This window comes from Pelophylax lessonae (assembly GCF_965119305.1).
Source record: "Pelophylax lessonae genome assembly, chromosome: 2".
NCBI lineage: Eukaryota > Metazoa > Chordata > Amphibia > Anura > Ranidae > Pelophylax > Pelophylax lessonae.
In genome coordinates this window covers 614,940,441-614,960,155 of record NC_138769.1, presented here as the reverse complement: position 1 = coordinate 614,960,155, position 19,715 = coordinate 614,940,441, and the positions used below count along the sequence as shown (strand labels likewise).

General features: G+C 47.1%; 1 protein-coding gene across 1 annotated transcript in view; it reads left to right on the top strand.

Moving 5' to 3' along the window:
• Nucleotides 1-19,715, top strand: part of RDX (radixin) — a 384,898-nt gene that overhangs the window by 156,891 nt on the left and 208,292 nt on the right. Inside the window, exon 3 of the mRNA XM_082244940.1 lies at nucleotides 16,022-16,105. Within this exon, the coding sequence (XP_082101066.1) occupies nucleotides 16,022-16,105 (84 nt within the window). The remainder of the gene's footprint in view (nucleotides 1-16,021; nucleotides 16,106-19,715) is intronic.

Genomic DNA, 19,715 nt, shown 5'->3' with positions numbered 1-19,715 from the left:
CAGTTGAAAAGATATTTCCTCCTTTCTTAAATGTTTCCAGTGGAGATACAGTAATAAAAAAAATAAAGCTAAAACTGGCCATACACTTACACATTTTGTGTTTCATTCATCCTGAAAAAAAAAAAAAAAAAAACCCTATCTACGTAATACAGCACAGATGGGTGAATCTCCCACTTAACCTACCTATTGTGCTATTACTTTTTGTCTTTCATTCATTGACGGACACAGCTCTTGATCTTATTAACCACTGGGTTATACTGCCCCCTACAGGAGAAGAACGGAAAGAAAGTCTGGCTATGCCTATGGGCAGTCCCAGGGGGTATACTCCTTCTCTCTGCTATAGGTACTGTTTTTTTTTTCTGCCTAGTCAGGAGTAAGGACCCAGTTCCTTGCTGGGATTTCTGCTCCTGGGAATTTTTTTTTTTTAAGATTTTTTTTTTTTCTAGATTTATTTTTTCTTCCTTTTTTTTTTTTTTCCTGTAAGATCTTCAATCAACTGTTGGACTTGGCGACGGGCTGTATAATCTAGATCTAGTGGTTACTCCAGTCTGGCCATCAAGCGAGCACATACCTCAGCTCCACACTAGGTCGGCCGTGACAAGGCCCCACCAGACGGGGGCTGACCTGCAAATTTAAATGCCTTGCGAGGTCTCATATGACCGGTTCTCGGTCCGAGTTGCAGCGTTCCTCCTAGCCGACAGCCTCCCCATTTCGATGGAGAGGAGGTTCTGTCTGGAGCGGTGCCCATCTGGTTCCTGACAAGGTAAGTGACTGTACCCCCTCTCTCCCCCTGGAGGGTTTTGGGGTGGACATGAAGCCCCTCCACGGGACAGTCAAACCACTGGATTCCCCTCCTTCCTGTTAGGCACCCCCCTCATCAGTCTGGTGGTCCCTGTGGGCCACATCGCCCCCCCTCCTTTACTGACGCTGGGGCTGTGGGGTGGCCTGGTCCATCGGCTGGGGTGGGGGCAGGGTTGCTGTGCTGGTGATGGGGGCAGGAGGGTGCGCCACCGGCAATCGGCTGTAAGGGGGGGGGGCTGTACCTGGTGGAGGCTTCTGCCAGGTGCCCTCTTCCTGTCTGTGCCGTTTTCTGAGACCTAGGGATCCCTCCTGGGTCCCTGGGCGCCTCGTGGTGCCGCCATTTTGCTGTAGCCTGTGTGCTCAATGCACGGCGGACATGTTTATGTCTGCTGAGGATCGATTAGGTGCGCTGTTACTGGCGACCGAGTGGTGCTGCCAGAGCGGTGGGGGGTTGTCACTTAGCAGTGTTTTACACCTTTTTCTTGTGGGGTACCCCTATTGACTCATGGAGTCTTTGGAGTACATTTCCCCACCTGATCCCATATCGGAGGCTTTGAGGCCCTCTGGGATCCAACCATCCATCGATGCACTGATATGGTGGTCCTGGAGTCCTTTGTGTCCTGGGTGGAGGTTGTTTTTCGGGCGACAGGCTAGCAAAAAGCGCCCCCTGCCTCATCTCTCTCCTCAGATCCTCAATCTGTTTCGGCCTCCGCTGAAGTGGGACACTCTGCTTGGTCTGCGACCATGCGCCTTGAGTTCTCAGATAGTGAGGATGATTCCTCCACTTCTGCAACCGCGCATGAAAAGGCACTGTTGGATGAACTGATTGTATCTGTGCGCGAGACCTTAAAAATGGAGGACGCAGCTGAAGCTGCAACAGGGGCATTGGTTCCGTTTGGCACTCACAAGACATCCAGAGCGCTAAAGGTGTTTCCTTTCCCCGCCTATTTTTACAGAATTGTCACTAAACAGTGGGAACGACCAAAACGTCCCCTTGTGGTCCCGAAGCTATTTGCTATGTGGTACCCCTATGAGGAGTCTTTTCTTAAAAAGTGGACTGTTCCACTGGTGGTGGACACTCCGTTCTCCATATTGAGCAAAGCAACCATGATTCCGGTTGAAGAGTCTCTGGCCTTTAAGGACCCAGGTGACAGGAAGGCGGAGGCTGTGGCCTGCATATGTACACTCTGGCTTGTTCGGCAATGAGGCTGGTATTCACCATTGCCCTAGTGTCACAAACTGAGTGGGCTAAGCTCCTACACAGTGACCTATGAGGGGGAACCGCTCATCCCTGCCTTTGGTGAGCTGGCGGACCAGCTGGTCCAGGGGCTGCAAGTTTATCTGTGATGCCTCTTCGGATGTGGCTTTCCTAGTCGCTAGGCTCTCTTTCAGCAGTGGACCTTATGCATATTTTTTTTTCCCATGCTGGTCTGCGGACCAGACTTCTAAGAAGGCCTTGACTGATCTTCCTTTTCCAGGCGATCGCCTTTTTGGCGCTACCCTGGATGACATCATTAAGGGTCTCTCGGGGGGGAAGAGTACCTTTCTTCTGCAGGCTACTAAGGGCAAGGACCCTCATCATAGATGTGGGGCATCCTTCTTGGCTCCTAAAGACGTTTTTTCATTCCTTAGGGGTGACTGACAGGGGATCAAAGCTATTCAGGGCCTCTTCTGGTGGATCCAAGCGAACTTGGTCTAGTAAGTCAAGAACGTGTTTATCCAGACCTGCGTAAAAGGCTTCCTCAGCATGAAGTTGCGCTCTCACCCATATAGAGGGTGGACACCTTCGCTGGTTTCCGGACCTGTGGACTTAAGACATCTTACAGGGTCTGCTTGGGGCAGTAAAAGACCTGTTACTTCAAAGGGATATTGTCCCGGGTTCCAACATTGGAACATTTTCATGGTTTTTACTCAAACCTGTTTACATTTCCCAGAAAGGAAGGCAAGGTGCCTCTAATCCTGGACCTCAAGGCGCCAAACTGCTTTGTGCGATTGAAGAAGTTCAGAGAGGAGTCTACCCTCACATTCCAATATGTGCCGGTCACCAGCGCTTCCTCCGTTTTGCCGTGGGAGAGGAACATTATCAGTTTATGGTGTTACCCTTTGGTCTCGCCTCCGCTCCTTTGGTCGTCACAAAAGTGTTAGCGCTGGTGCTAGCATTCTTACACCAACGGGTGATCGCGGTACTGGGCTATTTGGGTGACCTCCTCCTGTGAGCGGAGTCACTTACTGCTCTGGTGGAAAACCTGGAAATCACCATACGAACTCTGAAGGAGTTCGGCTGGATTCTGAATTTTCAGAAGTCTACTCTGGTTATCTCCACAAAGCTGGACTACCTGGGTCTGACTCTGGCTTTAGCCAGAGTGCACCTTCCTCTGTACAAACTCCAGGTTACGATTTGTCTCGTGCTGTCCAGCAGATGGTCAGCCCTCTGCACTTGCATGTGGGTGCTGGGCCTGATGGTGTCTACCTTTTTTGAGGCAGTTCCGTTTGCACAGTTTTATACGAGGTCCCTGCAAAGGGAGATTTTGGCCAAATAGGACAAGACTCCGCAGTCTCTGGACAATCGGATCCGGCTGAGCCTGGGAACGAAAGAGTTTGATATGCTGGCTTCGTTCTCCGGCGCTTCGACTAGGCAAATCCCCCCCCCCCCCCCTCTTTCCCTGTATTGGACAGTGGTCACTACGGATGCCAGCCTGTCCAGCTGGGGAGGCTCCCCCGGCAAAAATTTTGCTCGAGGGATCTGGACACTTGGAGAGTCAAGACTACCAATCAATGTCTTGGAACTCCGAGCGATCAGTCTGTGCTTGGATCATTGAACAAATCGTCTTCAGGGTTGTCCAGTGCGCATTCAATCGGACAGTGCCATGGCTGTGGCCTATGTCACTCACCAGGTGGGCACAAGAAGTGTCCTGACAGCTCTGGAGGTAGCCTGCATTCTAAGGTGGGCAGGACGGTTCATTCCAGCCTTCTCCGCTGTACACATTCCTGGGGTGGAAAACTGGCAGGCGGGTTACCTCAGTCGGCAGGCGTTGGACCACAGGGATTGGGCCCTTCACCCGAAGGTGTTTCATCAGTTGTGTCTCCGGTGGGGCTTTCCTGAGGTGGATCTGTTGGTGTCCGGCTCAACAGAAAGGTTTGTGGCTCAGTCACGAGATCCTCTGTCAGGTGCCACAGACTCGCTGGTGGCCCCGTGGGGTTAGTATTGTCTGATTTACGCCTTTCCTCCTTTCAAGCTTCTGCCAAGACTTCTACGCAGGGTCGAAGCAAAAGTCATCTTAGTGGTCCTGGACTGGCCTTGTCGGGTTTGGTACGCAGATCTGGTGCGGCTGGTCGCTGACGTTCCTTGGAAGCTTCTTCTTTTTAAGGAGGATCTGCTGTTCAAAGGACCAATCTTCTATTTTGCTTTACAATTGTTGGCTTTGACAGCTTGGCTATTTGTCGCCAGGTGCTGATGGATAGAGGTTTGTCTGATTCAGTGATTCCAAAGCTGGTAAAAGCAAGGAAATTTACTTCTAGGAAAATCCACCATTGTACGTGGAAAACGTACATTGCATGGTGGGAGTCTCCTGGGGTCCATCCTCATTCTTTTTCGGTGGCTCATGTCTTGACTGACTTCATCGGGGGGGGGGGGGGGGTTTAGAAGAAACTGGCCTTGAGTACCATCAAGGGCCAGGTGTCTGCTCCCTGGTGTGTACTTTTCTTCAGGGATTTCGGCACTTGGCTCATCCAGTGCGGTCTTCGTTACAGCCTTGGGACCTCAATTTGGTGCTCAGTCCTCCAGAAGCCTGTATTTTAGAATCTCAAGGAGATTCCCCTGCTGACGCTATCCCAGAAGGTGGCCTTTTTGGTGGCTATCACCTCTGCACGCAGGGTGTTGAAGTTGGCGGTATTATCCTGCCGTTCACCTTACATGGTGGTTCAGAGATAAGGTGGTTCTTTGCCTCCTGTCCGTCGTTCCTTCCAAAGGTTGCCTCTGATTTTCATTTCGATGAAGACATTGTGTTGCCTTCCCTTTGTCCCAGGCCAAAACACCTGAAAGAAATTGCTTTGCATGCCTTGGATGTGGTCTGGGCGATTAGGGTGTACCTGGCAGGTACGGAGTCTTTCAGGAAGTCAGACTCTGGAAATGCGACCATTTCCAGGTAGATCAGATAGATGGTCGTTTAGGCCTATTCCATCAAGGGTCAGAGTACTTCTTTCCCTGTCAAGGCGCATTCTACTCAGGTGCTTAGTACCTCCTGGCGTCATCGGGCGTCAGTGAACCAGGTTTGCAAGGCGGCCATCTGGTGGTCGGTGCACACTTTCACAAAGTTCTATAAAGTGAATGTGTTTGCATCTGCGGATGCTTGCTTTGGCCACAGTGTTTTGCAGGCAGTTGTTTAGAGGACCTTGTCCTCCTTTTGAGGGCGTATTGTTCTTTTCAGGTGGGCTCCTGTTGTTTTGGTTAAGCTCCTGTTTACCTGGTTAGCTATAGTTTAGCCTTGGGAATTGTATTTTTTGCGGTTTCCACCCCTCATGTTTAACACTGCTTTGGGATGTCCCAATGGTTAAGACGATCAAGAGCTGTGCCTGTCAAATGAACGAAAGAGAAAATGGGATTTTTGACTTGCCGTAAAAGACATTTCTCTGATGATCATTGACGGACACAGCATCCACCCCTCTGGAGTTGTAATTTTTCTTACACTGCTTGTAACAAAACGGAGTACCTATAGCAGAGAGAGAAAGTATACCCCCTGGGACTGCTCATAGGCTTAGCCAGACTTTTTTCTGCCTAGTGTTCTACTCCTGTAGGGGGCAGTATAACCTAATGGTTAAGAAGATCAGGAGCTGTGTCCGTCAATGAACATCAGAGAAATGGATTTTACGGTAAGTCAAAAATCCCATTTTCTCTGTCGCTCATTGACAGACGTAGTCCTCCTTGATTAATATCAACTCGGGTTATACTGCCCTCTACAGGAGTAGGACTAGACAGGAAAGAAAACGTTCTGGCCACACCCTAGGGGCAGTCCCAGAGGGTATATCCTCTCACTTCCTGCTACAGCAAATCAGTTTTTTTCTGTCTAGTTAGGAGTAAGGACCTAAATTCCTTGCTAGGATCTTCGGTCCTGGCAAGATTTTTTTTTTTTTTTTTTTTTTTTTTTTTTTAGAAATACTTTTTTAGACCGCTTTTTTTCTCCAGTGTTCCTGTGAGATCTTCAAGCAAGTACGCTGAAACTGGGCGACGGGCTGGATGTTGAGATCCAGTGGTCACCCCAGTTCAGCCTACGAGCGTGTGCAGGCCATAGCTCCGCGCTGGGTCGGCCGCGACATAGTCCCACTGGCGGGGACTGACCCTGCGAGTTAAACGTCTCGCCTGGACGCCAATGACCAACAGAGTCACGGCGTCCGTATTGGTCGACAGCCCCCCCACCCCGGTGGAGAGGGGTTTTGTTAGGAGTTGGCGCCCGCCTGGTTCCGGTATGGTGAGTAGAATGTTCCCCCTCTCCCCCTGTTGGGTTTGTTGGTGGACGCGGGCCCCTCTCTGGGATGGTCGGACACTCGGTTTTCTGGGTCTCCCCTCTATCCTATAACAGGTCACAGATCCCCCAATTTGAGTGTGATTTTTGTGAATAGAAACCAGGAGGCTTGGTTTGGGAGCTGACTATCTAAAGTCACTATATGACTGTAAGTGTGACTGAAGTCAGTGGCAGACTACTAAAAGGCATTACTATTGAGGTATAGAGGTATCCTACCTGTCTAGTGTGTACACAGGCCTATGCCTATGCCTGAGTTACTGCAGCCACAGATCGCCATCCCTCCAGAAAGCCGGTCACTTCCACAGGCCACATAGCCTCCCGCAGGCTGAGGACACCTCCCGCAGGCCGAGGCACTTCTGCAGGCCGCACAGGCCGAATGCACACATCCCGCAGGCCGCTGCTAGCTTGCAAGCCGCCGCTATCCTACACAGGCCGCCGCCATTTTCCTGCAGATCGCACGAGGCCGCCATATTGGCGTAGCCTCGTGTCTCCAGCATGGTGGCAGGCCATGTTTGAGGTGACCAAACACCTCGTGGAGTAATTGGGAGGCGCCGGAAGGCGTGTAAAGGGTCGGAGCCGCCTCCTTGGCCCAGGGAAAGCAAGCCAAAGACTTCCTGTCTGTAACAGACAGTGCTGGAAGCAGTTTGATAAGAAACTTCTGTGCATCAGGTGAGCCTTGGGGTCTCTCTCTCTCTCTCTCTTTCTGAGGGGTCCAAGCAGGTAGACTGAGGGGCGCTACTGTGCTGGGGGACTAAGTTAAAAAAAAAAAAAAAAAGTTTTTTTCTTGCAATTAATTTTTTTGTGTTTGCTGGCAAGTGTCTTGTTACATGAACCCTGCCACTCATGTATCCCCACCTGATCCCCTCGGGGTGGCCGCAGGACCCTCCAGTACCCCACTTGTAATTGATGCATTATCAGCAGTTTTTGGAGTCTTTGGTATCCCGGGTGGAGGTAGCCTGTCAGGGACGGAGGTCAAGAAGAGCGACCCCCGCCTACCCCTATGTCATCTGATACTTCACATACGGATTCTTTGCCGGGAAACCTTAAATCTTGAGGTTACACCGGCAGAGGTAGCTGAGACTCATATTCCTTTTTTGGTACTAGCAAGCCTACCAAGATGGTGAAGGGTTTCCCTTGCCCAAATGGAGTCTTCCGTAAACGAGCCCCTGCTATTTCCAAACGCATTGCTAGGCGCTATCATTTTGAGGAATCCCTCATTACAAAGATGGACGGTACCACCAATAGTGGACTCACGGATTTCCAGACTAAATAAAGCCACTGTTATCTCGTTGGATTGACAGAATGGGCCCCACCCATCTCTAGGGTGGGGGGGACGTCTTCACCGGGTTCCGGATCCAGGGCTTTCCAGAATCCCGGATAAAGGGGTTCGCAAGGTCATATGGTCGGGATACAAGATCGAGTTTCGATCACTTCCACCGGTGCGATTCTTCCCTTCCAATATTCGACATCCCCGGGTCGCTTAAAAAGCTTTGCGGGGAACAGCTTGATGCAACAAGCAGTGGTAATTCCCATTCCTTGGAGGAGTTCTAGTCGAACCTGTTCACAATGCCCAGGAAAAAGGGCTAGGTGCGTCCAATTCTGGTCTTGGAAGAGATGGAGTCCATCCATACAGTGGTGGCCTCCCTGCATCAGGGGGATTTTCTGGCGTCCATAGACATTTAGGATGCCTATCTTCATATCCCCATCTTCGCAGGACATCAGCGTTTTTCTTTGCTTTTCCCAAAGATTATCCCTGGTTCCCACCAGGAGACTGAACTATCTGGGCCTAATTTTGGATACATCCTTGGCAAGAGTGTTTCTCCAGGCGGAGAAACTCCAGAAGATTCAGTCAATGATTCGGATGTTGCTGTCCGTCAACTGGCTGGGATTGATGGTCGCCTCCTTAGAGGCAGTACCGTTTGCCCAGTCTCATACCCGAATTCTCCAAAGAGGAGATTCTTCTCATATGGAATTGAAATCCCGATTCCCTGGACAATCGGATCCGATTGAGCGAGCAGACCAGGGAGGCTCTGGTCTGGTGGCTTCGGTCTCCGATGCTCAGCCAGGGGAAGTCATTTCTTCTGATAAATTCCAGGTTACTGATAAAGGTGTTGGGACTGAGAGCGATCAGACTTTGTCTGATTTACTGGACCGAGCAGCTCCAGGGCAGTCCGGTTCGGATCCAATCGGACTATGCCACGGTCATGACTTATGTCAATCACCAAGGGGCACCAAGAGTGCCCTGGCGCCCATAGAAGTGGCCAACATTCTTTATTGGGGGAACAGTTGTTCCAGTTCTCTCCGCGATATTTATCACGGGGTTGGACAGGCAGATTATTTCAGCCGTCAGATTCTGGATCAAGAGGAATAGTCTCTTCATCCAGAGGTATTTCACCAGCTGTCCCTTCATTGGGGCACCCCGGATATGGATCTGTTGGCAGGTTGGCTCAACAGGGCTCGCGCCCGCGATCCTCTAGCGGACGCAGCAGACGCGCTGAGCGCCCAGTAGGGGAAGTATCAGCTACTGTATTTCTTCCCCCCTCTCAAGTTACTGCTGAGATTTCTCCGCAGGATAGAGGTGGAGGGAACTCCAATTATCCTGGTAATTCCGGGCTGGCCTCGTCAAGCCGGGTACGCCGACTTGGGCAGGCTAGTAGCAGACGCTCCTTGGAGACTTCTTCTCAGGGAGGATCTGCGGTCTCAAGGACCGATCTTCCATCGTGCTTTACAGTCGCTGGTTTTAACGGCCTGGCCATTGAGACCCAGGTACTGAAGGACAGGGGATTGTCAGCTTCAGTTATTCCTACTCTAATTAAAGCAAGGAAAGCGACTTCTAGCAAAGTCTATTATCGCACATGGAAGACTTATATTGCGTGGTTTGAATCGTTGGGATTTCCCCCACGTACCTATTCGGTGACCCGAATTTTGGCTTTTCTGCAAAAGGGGGTTGAGCAGAAACTATCCTTGAGCACTATCAAGGGTCAGGTTTTCAGCGTTAGCAATCTTCTTTCAGAAGCCGCTGGCTACTCATTCCTTGGTGCGGAATTTCATCCAGGGGGTGCGCCACTTGGCTCCGCCAGTGCGCGCCCCCTTACCGCCCTGGGATCTTAATTTGGTTTTGTCGATTCTGCAGAAACCTCCCTTTTAAAATATCAGGGAGATTCCCTTGCTTACATTATCCCAGAAGGTGGCCTTCTTGGTGGCTATCACTTCTGCACGCAGGGTGTCAGAACTGGCTGCATTATCATGCCATTCCCCATATCTTGTGGTTCATAGGGATAAGGTAGTTCTTCATCCGAAGCCATCCTTTCTTCCTAAGGTGGTTTCAGACTTTCATCTGAATGCAGATATTGTGCTACCTTCCTTGTGTCCTCAGCCCAATCATCCTCGGGAATATGCGTTGCATTCCTTGGATGTGGTTCGGGCAATCAGGGTATACCTGAAGGCTACGGAATCGTTCCGTAAGACGGATTCACTTTTTGTGATCACGGATGGCCCCAGAAAGGGGTTGCCTGCATCTGCCGCAACTATCTCCAAATGGATCAGACAGACAGTGGTACAAGCTTATTCGATTAGGGGTCGGAATCCTCCGTTCCCTGTTAAGGCGCACTCCACTCGAGCGCTCAGTACTTCCTGGGCCTACCGCCATCAGGTGTCAGTGGTCCAGGTGTGCAAGGCGGCTACCTGGTCGTCGGTTCATACCTTTACAAAATTTTATAAAGTTGATGTGATGGCATCGGCGGATGCCTCATTTGGCCGCAAGGTTTTTGCAGGCCGCAATTTGAGGAGACCGGTGGTCTACCTCGAGGGTTTTTTTCCGTTGGAATTTCAGCTGAGTCTCATCGTGTGATTGATGAGCCTTTAAAACTTCTAGTTGGCACCGGTTGGGCCTTCTAGATTGGATTTTGATTTCCATTTTCCCACCCCTCATTTGTGGCACTGCTTTGGGACGTCCCGAGTTGATATTAATCAAGGAGGACTACGTCTGTCAATGAGCGACAGAGAAAAATGGATTTTTGTAAAATCTTACCGTAAAATCCTTTTCTCTTAAGCTCATTGACAGACGTAGTACCCGCCCCTCTGTTTTTGAGTTGGGTTGGGTTAAATTCCTTAAACACTGCTTTGTGACATAACTGATTTGCTGTAGCAGGAAGTGAGAGGGTATACCCTCTGGGACTGCCCCTAGGGTGTGGCCAGAACGTTTTCTTTCCTGTCTAGTCCTACTCCTGTAGAGGGCAGTATAACCCGAGTTGATATTAATCAAGGAGGACTACGTCTGTCAATGAGCTTCAGAGAAAAGGATTTTACGGTAAGATTTTACAAAAATCCATTTTTTTCCCTCTTCCTGTTCTTGTGGCACACAGAATGTGAACAGGAAGGGGGTGGCAGGGGGGTTCTGAGCTCACGAACTCAATTAGCAATTAAAAAATTGACAAGTTAGGAGAAACGTCCCAAATTGGGTCATATAGAGCAATAAAAAGAAAAAATGGCCATCAATGGATTCATCTAGAATTTATTTACCCATTTTTGATAAAAGGTAAAACAGATCTTAACGCCTGAGCAGAATTTTGCAAATTTTACATGTTTTAATAAAAATTTAAATCTTTTTCTCTATTCAAGAGGAGAAAAAAATACAGGGGTGGCATGAACCGGGACTGATCACTGTGATAGCTAATCAGAGGCTATCACAGTGATCAGGTGATTGGGAATTATGGTACAGGACCTGGAGCTCTCTGGTCTCTGTGGTGGGAATGCAATGTGAAGTGCGCTCCCAGCACAAACGCTTGTTTGTATCTACATGGCCCCACAGAGTTAAAACTGCTTTCTCTCACGTGACTCCTAGATTGAACTGCAGTTTTTTTGTCAGGTGCTTCTGCGCTGCGCTTCTGCGCTGCGCAACTTCCTTCTCCTGCACTAAAGTGTGTGGGTGGGGCTGCAGCAAGCTTAGATGTTGAGCAGTTCTGGAAACAGAGCTGAAAACATAAGCTTAAATACTCTGAGTATGGATCCTTCTACACTACCACTGCCATACACTAGCTGAATTTTGTTGGAATCTTTCATTTCAGAAATGTATGTTCAATTTTCGAATCATTAGTGGGGTCAAATTGATCCATCATTTTGGACCCCAGTGATTTCAAAATTCGAAGGAGCAGGGTGGAAAATTTTGCTTGCATGAATTTCTAGTAGTTAATGTGGTTTTTGTTCAGGAAATATTTCTTTCTTAAATCAAATGGTAAAAGCAAACAAAAAGTTTGTAATACTTTCAAAAGACATTTATGAAGTCAGTAAATGTACTAAAAAGTTTCATACCTGTATTGGCACAGATTTTCTCTATAAATCTGCTAGTTTATGGCCAGTATTCGCTAAAAAGGCAGCTAGCAGCACACAATTAAGGGAATATAAAAGGTAGAGCAAAATAGATTGTATCATCTGTGTTCGAACAGCTGTATTTATAGTACTCAACTGCAGGCTTTATAAAAATAATCCAATTTCCCCATCCATGCTTGCACAGCTGTATTTCGACATCTGCAGCCTGGTACCTGTCAGAATACCCAAACAGCAATTTTCCACCAAGCTCCTTCGGTTTTTCAATCAAAGGATGCTGGGTGTGGGTGGGAAGTGGCTAACAGGTCCACTCGTCTAGTGTACTGGCCCAAGTTTGTAGAATATAGTTACATAGTTAGTGAGTTTGAAAAAAGACATCAGTTCATCCAGTTCAACCTATGATGTCTGTGTGTGTGTTTGCTGTTAACCATACATTATATACCCTTGTATGTTGTGGTCTTTAAGGTGCCCATCTAATAGTTTTTTTAAACTATCGATGCTCCCTGCTGATACGACTGTTTGCGGAAGAGAATTCCACATCCTTACTGCTCTGACAGTAAAGAACCGCCTACGTACTTTAAGGTTAAACCACCTTTCCTCTAGTTTTAGTGAGTGGCCACGTGTCTTATTGTTTTCTCTTTCTCTGAATAGTTTGTTTCTTATGCTAGGGTCGCCAGTACAGTATTTGTACATTGATATCATATCCCCCCTCAATCGTCTCTTCTCCAGAGAGAATAAGTTCAGTGCTTGTAGTCTTTCCTCATAGCTGATGTCCTCCATTCCCCTAATTATTTTTGTTGCCCTTCTCTGGACTCTTTCCAGTTCCAGCACATCCTTCCTGAGGACTGGTGCCCAGAACTGGACTGCATACTCCAGATGTGGCCGGACCAGAGTCTTTTAGAGTGGGAGAATAATCTCTTTATTTCTGGAGTGAATCCCCTTTTTTTATGTATGCCAGTATTCTGTTGGCTTTGCTTGCTGCGGCTTGGCATTGCATGCCACTGCCAAGCCTGTTGTCTACCAGTACCCCCAGGTCCTTTTGCATCTTAGATTCACCCAGAGGTCCCCCCCCCCCCTAGTGAGTAGCTTGCTTTCTGGTTTCTGGCACCCAAGTGCATTACTTTACATTTTTCAACATTAAACCTCATCTGCCATGTAGTTGCCCACCCCATTATTTTGTTCAGGTCCGCTTGTAAGGTTACCACATCCTGCATAGAGGATATTGGCATGCTTAGTTTAGTATCATCCGCAAATACTGAGATTGTACTAGATATCCCCACCTCTAGATCATTTATGAATAAATTAAACAGGATTGACCCCAGGACAGAACCCTGGGGGACCCCACTTTCCACACCCGCCCAATCCGAGTACTGCCCATTAATCACCACCCTTTGCACTCTCCCCTGGAGCCAGTTCTCTATCCAGGTACTCACCCTATGGTCCATACCTACCTTCCTTAGTTTGAACAGTAAGCGTTTGTGGGGAACTCTGTCAAAGGCCTTTGCAAAGTCCAGATACACCACATCCACAGGATTACCTTTATCTAGGTGGCAGCTCACTTCATCATAGAAGGTTAATAGATTGGTTTGGCAAGAACGATTTTTCATGAATCCATGCTGATTACTACTAATAATACCGTTTTACTACTAATAATACAGTTTTCATTACTAAAGTCTTGTATGTGGTCCCTTAACATCCCCTCCAAAATCTTGCAGACTACCGATGTTGGGCTGACCGGCCTATAGTTACCCGGGATAAATCTCGGCCCTTTTTTAAATATTGGTACCACGTTGGCTTTTTTCCAATCAGCTGGCACCATACCCGTCTGTAAACTATCCTTAAAAATCATGAATAATGGTCTGGCAATCACCTGGCTGAGCTCTTTAAGAACCCTCGGGTGCAAGCCATCCGGTCCCGAGATTTTTTCAAATCTGCCTACGCTGGGGGATCCCAGACGTAGATCTGTTGGCATCCAGGTTCAACAACATATTGGAGAGAGGGTGTGTCTTGCCCCGCAGTTCATACACTGATGAAACGACAGGAAGCCAGTCTCTAGAAATATTTTTATTACAGGGTCTGGAAATCCTACCATGCCTGGTGTGAAGCCAGGAAATGGCATCCCCGCACATATATTATTGGGAGAATTCTATCCTTCCTGCAAGCAGGAGCAGATATGAAATTAGCCCTGAACACGATTAAAGGGCAGATTTCAGCTTTATTGTTTTTTTTTTTTCCAGGAACCGATCTCTTCCCATTCGTTGGCTCAAACCTTTTTCCGGGGAATATTGTGTTTGCTTCCACCAGTGAAGCCACCGTTGTGTCCTGGGGACTTAACTTTGGTGTTGGCAGTTTTGCATAAACAGCCTTTTGAACCTCTGGGGCAGGTTCCCCTGGTTCTTTTGACCAAGAAACTGGTCTTTTTGATTGCGATAACTTCGGTTAGAAGGTATCGGAACTAGCAGCTCTTTCTTGTAAAGAGCCATTCTTGATGTTTTAAGATGGGGTGATTTTACGTCTTCACCCAGATTTTTTGCTTAAGGAAGTTGTCCGCCTTTCATTTGAATCAGGACATTATACTACCTTCTTTTTTTTCCCCAGATCCTCACTCAGAGGAGGAAAGGTTATTGCATTCCATTGATGTAATGTGTGCACTTAAATTGTATTTACAGGAAACAGCTCAGATTCGTAAGACCGGGAGCTTGAAGGCCCCAGAAAGGGGTTGGCAGCATCTAAATCTAGGATTTCCTGTTGGATTCGCCAGGTTATTACCCAGGCCCATGGTTTAGTAGGAAAGGTTCCACCTTTTCCTGTAAAGGCACATTCTACCAGAGGAGTAGGCGTCTCTTGGGCACATCGCCATCAAGCCTCTATGGCTCAGATTTGCAAGGCAGCGACTTGGTCGTCGGTGCATACATTCACTCGTTTCTATAGAGTGGATTTTGGGACCCAGGAGGAGTCTTTTAGCCGCAGTGTACTGCAGGCGGCGGTGTAATCCTTCTGTTAAGGGTCAGATGGCGGTATTTTTTGGTGTCCCCCTCCCCTCAGATGCATTGCTTTGGGACGTCCCATATTTTATGATCCATGGCTCCGTGTACCGCGATGTTCGAAAAGAAAAATAGATTCTAAATTCATACCCACCTGTAAAATCCATCTCCCGGATTACACCACGGGACACATGGGTCCATCCCCTCTTCTATGGGTCTTTTATTGCTTGCTACAAAACTTAAGGCACTTCCTGCATGGGAGGGGCCACACAGGGGGCCGCCAACTCCGACCGGCCGCCAGTGCCCCCCACCCACAGGTGGCCACACAACCCACTTGCCACGATCCATGGCTGTGTCCTGCGATGTACCTCAAGAAATGGACCCCTCCGGCAAGCATAAATTAAAAATACATAAAAAAAAAAAAGATTTAACAAGATGGTTAAAAAAATTTAATCAGAAAGTTATGTCCCTGACCCCCACAAAAATGCACATATAGGCCTGCCATGTATATGTAAACAGTGATTGCATCAAAAATGTGGGGTAACTCTAAACTGGTAACATGTAAAAAAGTTTTTTTTTTTTTTTGTTTTAAACAAAAGAGAACTTTAACTGCCGGTTCAGCTATATGCAATGCGAGAACCCTGCGAACCAACTGCAGGTTCCTGCATCACATTCAAATCGCAGGCAGTTCACACTGCCATATGCAAATCGCTGGGGGTGTCAATACAAAGTTAACGATATATACTGAGCTTTCAAGACCCAGTTTTAAGAGATATACATTTTTAAGTAATTCATATTTAAAATTAATTTCTTTAGATGATGGTCATACTGTGGTTTTACTTTTTTGGTCTTCATTGCTTGTTTAGAAAATATGAGAAAAGGAACATGGACTCTTTGGCACTGCTGCCCTGCCCATTGTCCTCTAACTTTTGCATAGAGCATCTCATATATGGCATGCAGTGTTTGTGGTGGCAAAGTAGTCTTTGTCTAGGAGGCCTTGTTCAAGGACAGTTTTCGCTTCTCATATTTGTCATTCATTACTTCTCTGATTACTGTAAAAATATTTTCTATCGCTTATCGTATTGTGCTCTGAGTTGCTTGACAGCATCAGAATCCATTTCAGTTTGATATTTCCAAATTTCACTCGACATCTGCTAACAATGCATCAGTCACATCCTGTTAATGTTATCCCATGTAAATATGGGAGCCTGATGGAAACATGAAGAGAACTGGTTCAAAGTCAGCCTTAAGGCTTTGGTGTCTGCTACTTTTCTGTACCACTGACTATGCTCATAAATATGCTGTAAGGGTATATTGTATATATTTGTGCATGAATTATGAATTGTGGATCACTCTTTTTTTTTTTTTCTTTCTTTTTGCCTTTTGATATAGATTAATGTTCGAGTGACCACCATGGACGCGGAGCTGGAGTTTGCCATTCAGCCAAACACAACTGGCAAGCAGCTGTTTGACCAGGTACATATATTGACATGGACACCTCTTTAGAAATATATTATACAGTTTTTAGTATAATTGTATCTTTCTGTCACAAAGTACAGAGAGTATTCTTGTTGAACGACAGCTGGGTTAATATTGGTGATGGGGTATTCTGCCCTTATTGTTTTGGTTTAAAGTAACCACATCTTGAAACCGGAATGCCCAATGTATGAATGTATTTGAAAAAAAGTTTTTTTATTTTGAAGCCGACGAATAGAACAATTTCTCAATCATACAGTAAATGACACAGATTTCTTTAAATCATTATTAATTTGTTATATGCAGCTACTCTCAGGTGGTTAGACACAAAAAGGCTGCAGGGATAATCCCCTCTATAATCCTTCCGATTTACAGCTAGCCTCACTGTCATGTCCTTGGTGCTAGGTAATTGTCTTTTCTCTACTAAGAGAATCCTACCTTTTTATGGAGGTTTTTCTCACTTCAGATGATTAACTTTAAAGATGATTCCTCATCACTTGGCTGCAAGGTAGCCACTGTGGCTCTTAAATAAGCTTTTGGATTGGTGGTCTCCTTGATATCCCTGGGACCGCAAGGTTCCTTCCTGGACATCTGCCTGGTAGAAGATGTGGGGCTGGCCTGTAATGTTGCTTTGCACTGGATCCTGCTGTAGGTGATCCCCTTGGCACATATTAAAACATGTGGCATTCGCTGCAGGGTGCTTTACAGGTTTTGAGCTGTGGTCTGCCTGGTGCAGTGCCTAGTTTTTATAGACCCCTGTGGAAGGTATGCCTGTCATGGAGGGAAAAGCCAGGAGGGGTTAATTTTTCCTTATTCCTGTAACTGACATGTTTGGTACAGGGCAGTAGCCCTTTAACTATTTTAGCCCAGGGCGCCAAGTTATTCCCCTTTTAGGATGAAGTGGAAACTACTGTGCACATTTCCACTGGTGTGGTGTAGGGTTCTAGGATGTCCAGGGTATTGGCTCTTTGGTGCCATTTAGTTGTGTGTTACTGAAGGGTGGTGGCCTGGTACTCTTGCACCATAAGAAGTGTCTAAGAGTGCGGTTCTGTCCCGCCCCATCCCCAGACTTTGTTGAGGCTTTGCCCCTTCCACCTCTCTTATTGAGTCAGTCTTAGACTTTGTTCTAGAGTGAGTTACAGTGCAAGACGAGGAGCTGTCAACTGAGGAAGATTCCCCACCTTCTAAGGCTTCAGATGGAAATGATACTGCTACGGATATTTCTTCCAAACTCAAAGCCAGCCCTGTATGGAGAGTAAGGGTATTCTTTTCTCCTAGAAATAAAAGGTTTGTGCCCCTGCCAATAGGCTTCTTCAAGGAAAGGTTGCTTTCATTCTTCTTAGGCTTCCACTGCTAAGTCTAAAATGGGAACGTATTTTTGTAAGAAGATTAGGCCTTCCAGGCCTGCCAAGGCGTCTTCACAGTGATGGTGGATCCCCCACTTCTCAACGCAGTCTGTCGACCACCTTAGCCCTGCTTGCCTAAAAATCTTAGACACCTGGGTCCAGAATATTGTTTCTAGGGGCTACAAACTAGACTTGTACGCTCTGCCTTCACCCTGCTGCATGCTCTCTAGCTTCTCTCATTCCCCATCTCAACAGACTGATCTGCTTGCTGCTGTTAAACAGTTCTTACATCAAGGGGTCATTATCCCTTTACCAGCGGGGGAATGCTTTCAAGATTTCTACTCAAACCTCTTTATGATTCCCAAATAAATGATGAGCTTGGCTGGATCTTAAAACTCACTTGTCCCTATGTTTTCATAGAAAATTCCAGATCAGTCATCTGTTTTCATAGGAAATGCCAGATCAGTCATGATCTGCCCCATTATGGGGGATTTTCTGGCCAAATAGATATCCAGAATGCCTATCCACACACTTTAATTTTTATGTCTTATCGTTCTCTGCTTTTTCAAGTTGGTGATCAGCAGTATCAGTTTGTTGACCTTCTTTGGCCTGTCCACATTCTCCCAGGTTTTCACCAACGTACTTGCACACGGTTCTGGCTTTGCTCTCTTCTTAAGTGATTTATGTTGTGAGGTACCTGGGCAATCTCTTGTTAAGGATCAGTCCTCCCTGTCAGCCAACATCCACCAAGATGGTATAGGCTCTACAAAGCATTGATGAGGTGTTCAATCTCCAGAAGTCATTGCCAAACCCATCTTGCAAATTGGAATACCTGCGTCAGGTGCTGGACCTGTCCTTGTCTAGACTTTTTCTGCCTCAGGACAAACTTCTGTTCCTTCATTCTCACGCCGAAGCCCCATCCTCATTTTGTGCTTGCTTGGGTCCTATGGTGGCCTCCTTTGAGGCAAAGCCATATGCCTAATTTTACTCCAGACCATTGCAACCCAACATTCTGGCCTTGTGGGACAAACCAACTCATTCCTTGGACTACCCTATGTGTCTGACTGCCAGGGCCAGACTCTCTTGCAATGGATTTCCAGTCCGGCGCTGAAGTTGAGGAAGCCTTTTATTACACAGTTCTTAGAATGCATGCCAGCCAGTCAGGCTGGGGAGCTGTCTTAAACTCATTGTTGGTTCAGGTGACTTTGTTGTCAGGTAAAGTTCAATTTCTTGTCAACATTTTGGGACTTAGGATGATTTTGTTATTCCTTCAATGCTGGACTCCTATAATGAGGACACCCAATGAAAATCCTGCTGAAAAATGACATGGCTGTGGCCTCTATGAACCAGGGAAGCACCAGAGGTTGCACAGTTTTAAGGGAAGCAGACCTGATTCTCACTTAGGCAGAGCATCATGTTCTGGCCCTGTCCACCATCTGTATCCTAAGTGTAAAAAAAATTGGCAGATGGATTTTCTCAATCGTCGTGCCTAGATTCAGAAAAATGGGCTCTCCATCCAAAGGTCTTTCAAATACATTGTCATTGGTGGGGCATGCCAGATGTGAACTTCCTGGTAGCCATATTCAACAACAAACTGAATAGGTTTATCACTAATGCTCTGGTGACACCATGGGATCAGTTCAGTTTGGTCTATGCCTATCCAGCCCTCCAGATTCTTCCTTGCTTACTCTGCAGGATAGAGAAGGAGGGCACTCTTGTTGCCCTCATTGCACCAAATTTGGCCCTGAAGACATGGTACTCAGACGTACTCTACTCCTGTGAACCCTTCTGGACCGTTCAGACCTCCTGTTCCAAGGGTCAGTGTTCCATCCTGCTTCACGGTGACCGAATTTACCAGCAGTGGCCTTTCAGAATCCTTTATCTCTACCCTCTTAAAGTCTAGGAAATCAACGTGTCATAAACTCTGTCACTGTACCTGGTTGACCTGTTTTACTTGTTGCAGGCCGAAGAGCATTCATCCTAGGAAGTACTTTGTGGGACATTTTGTCCTCATGTGGTCCAATATTTGGCCTTGAGTACCATTTAAGGGACAAATCTTGGCCTTTGTGTCAGATACCTTTTGGCCTCTTACTCTCTGATTAAGTTTTGTTTAGGGAATGGCTCACATTTCTCCTCATGTTCACAGAAGTCACGCTTTAAATCTATTAGGGCTATTCTCTTGTCTGACCTTACTTGTAAGGTGGCTATTACCTTTTCAAAGAGAATCTGAGTTAGCAGGCTTATTCTGTAAGGAGCCTTTGTTA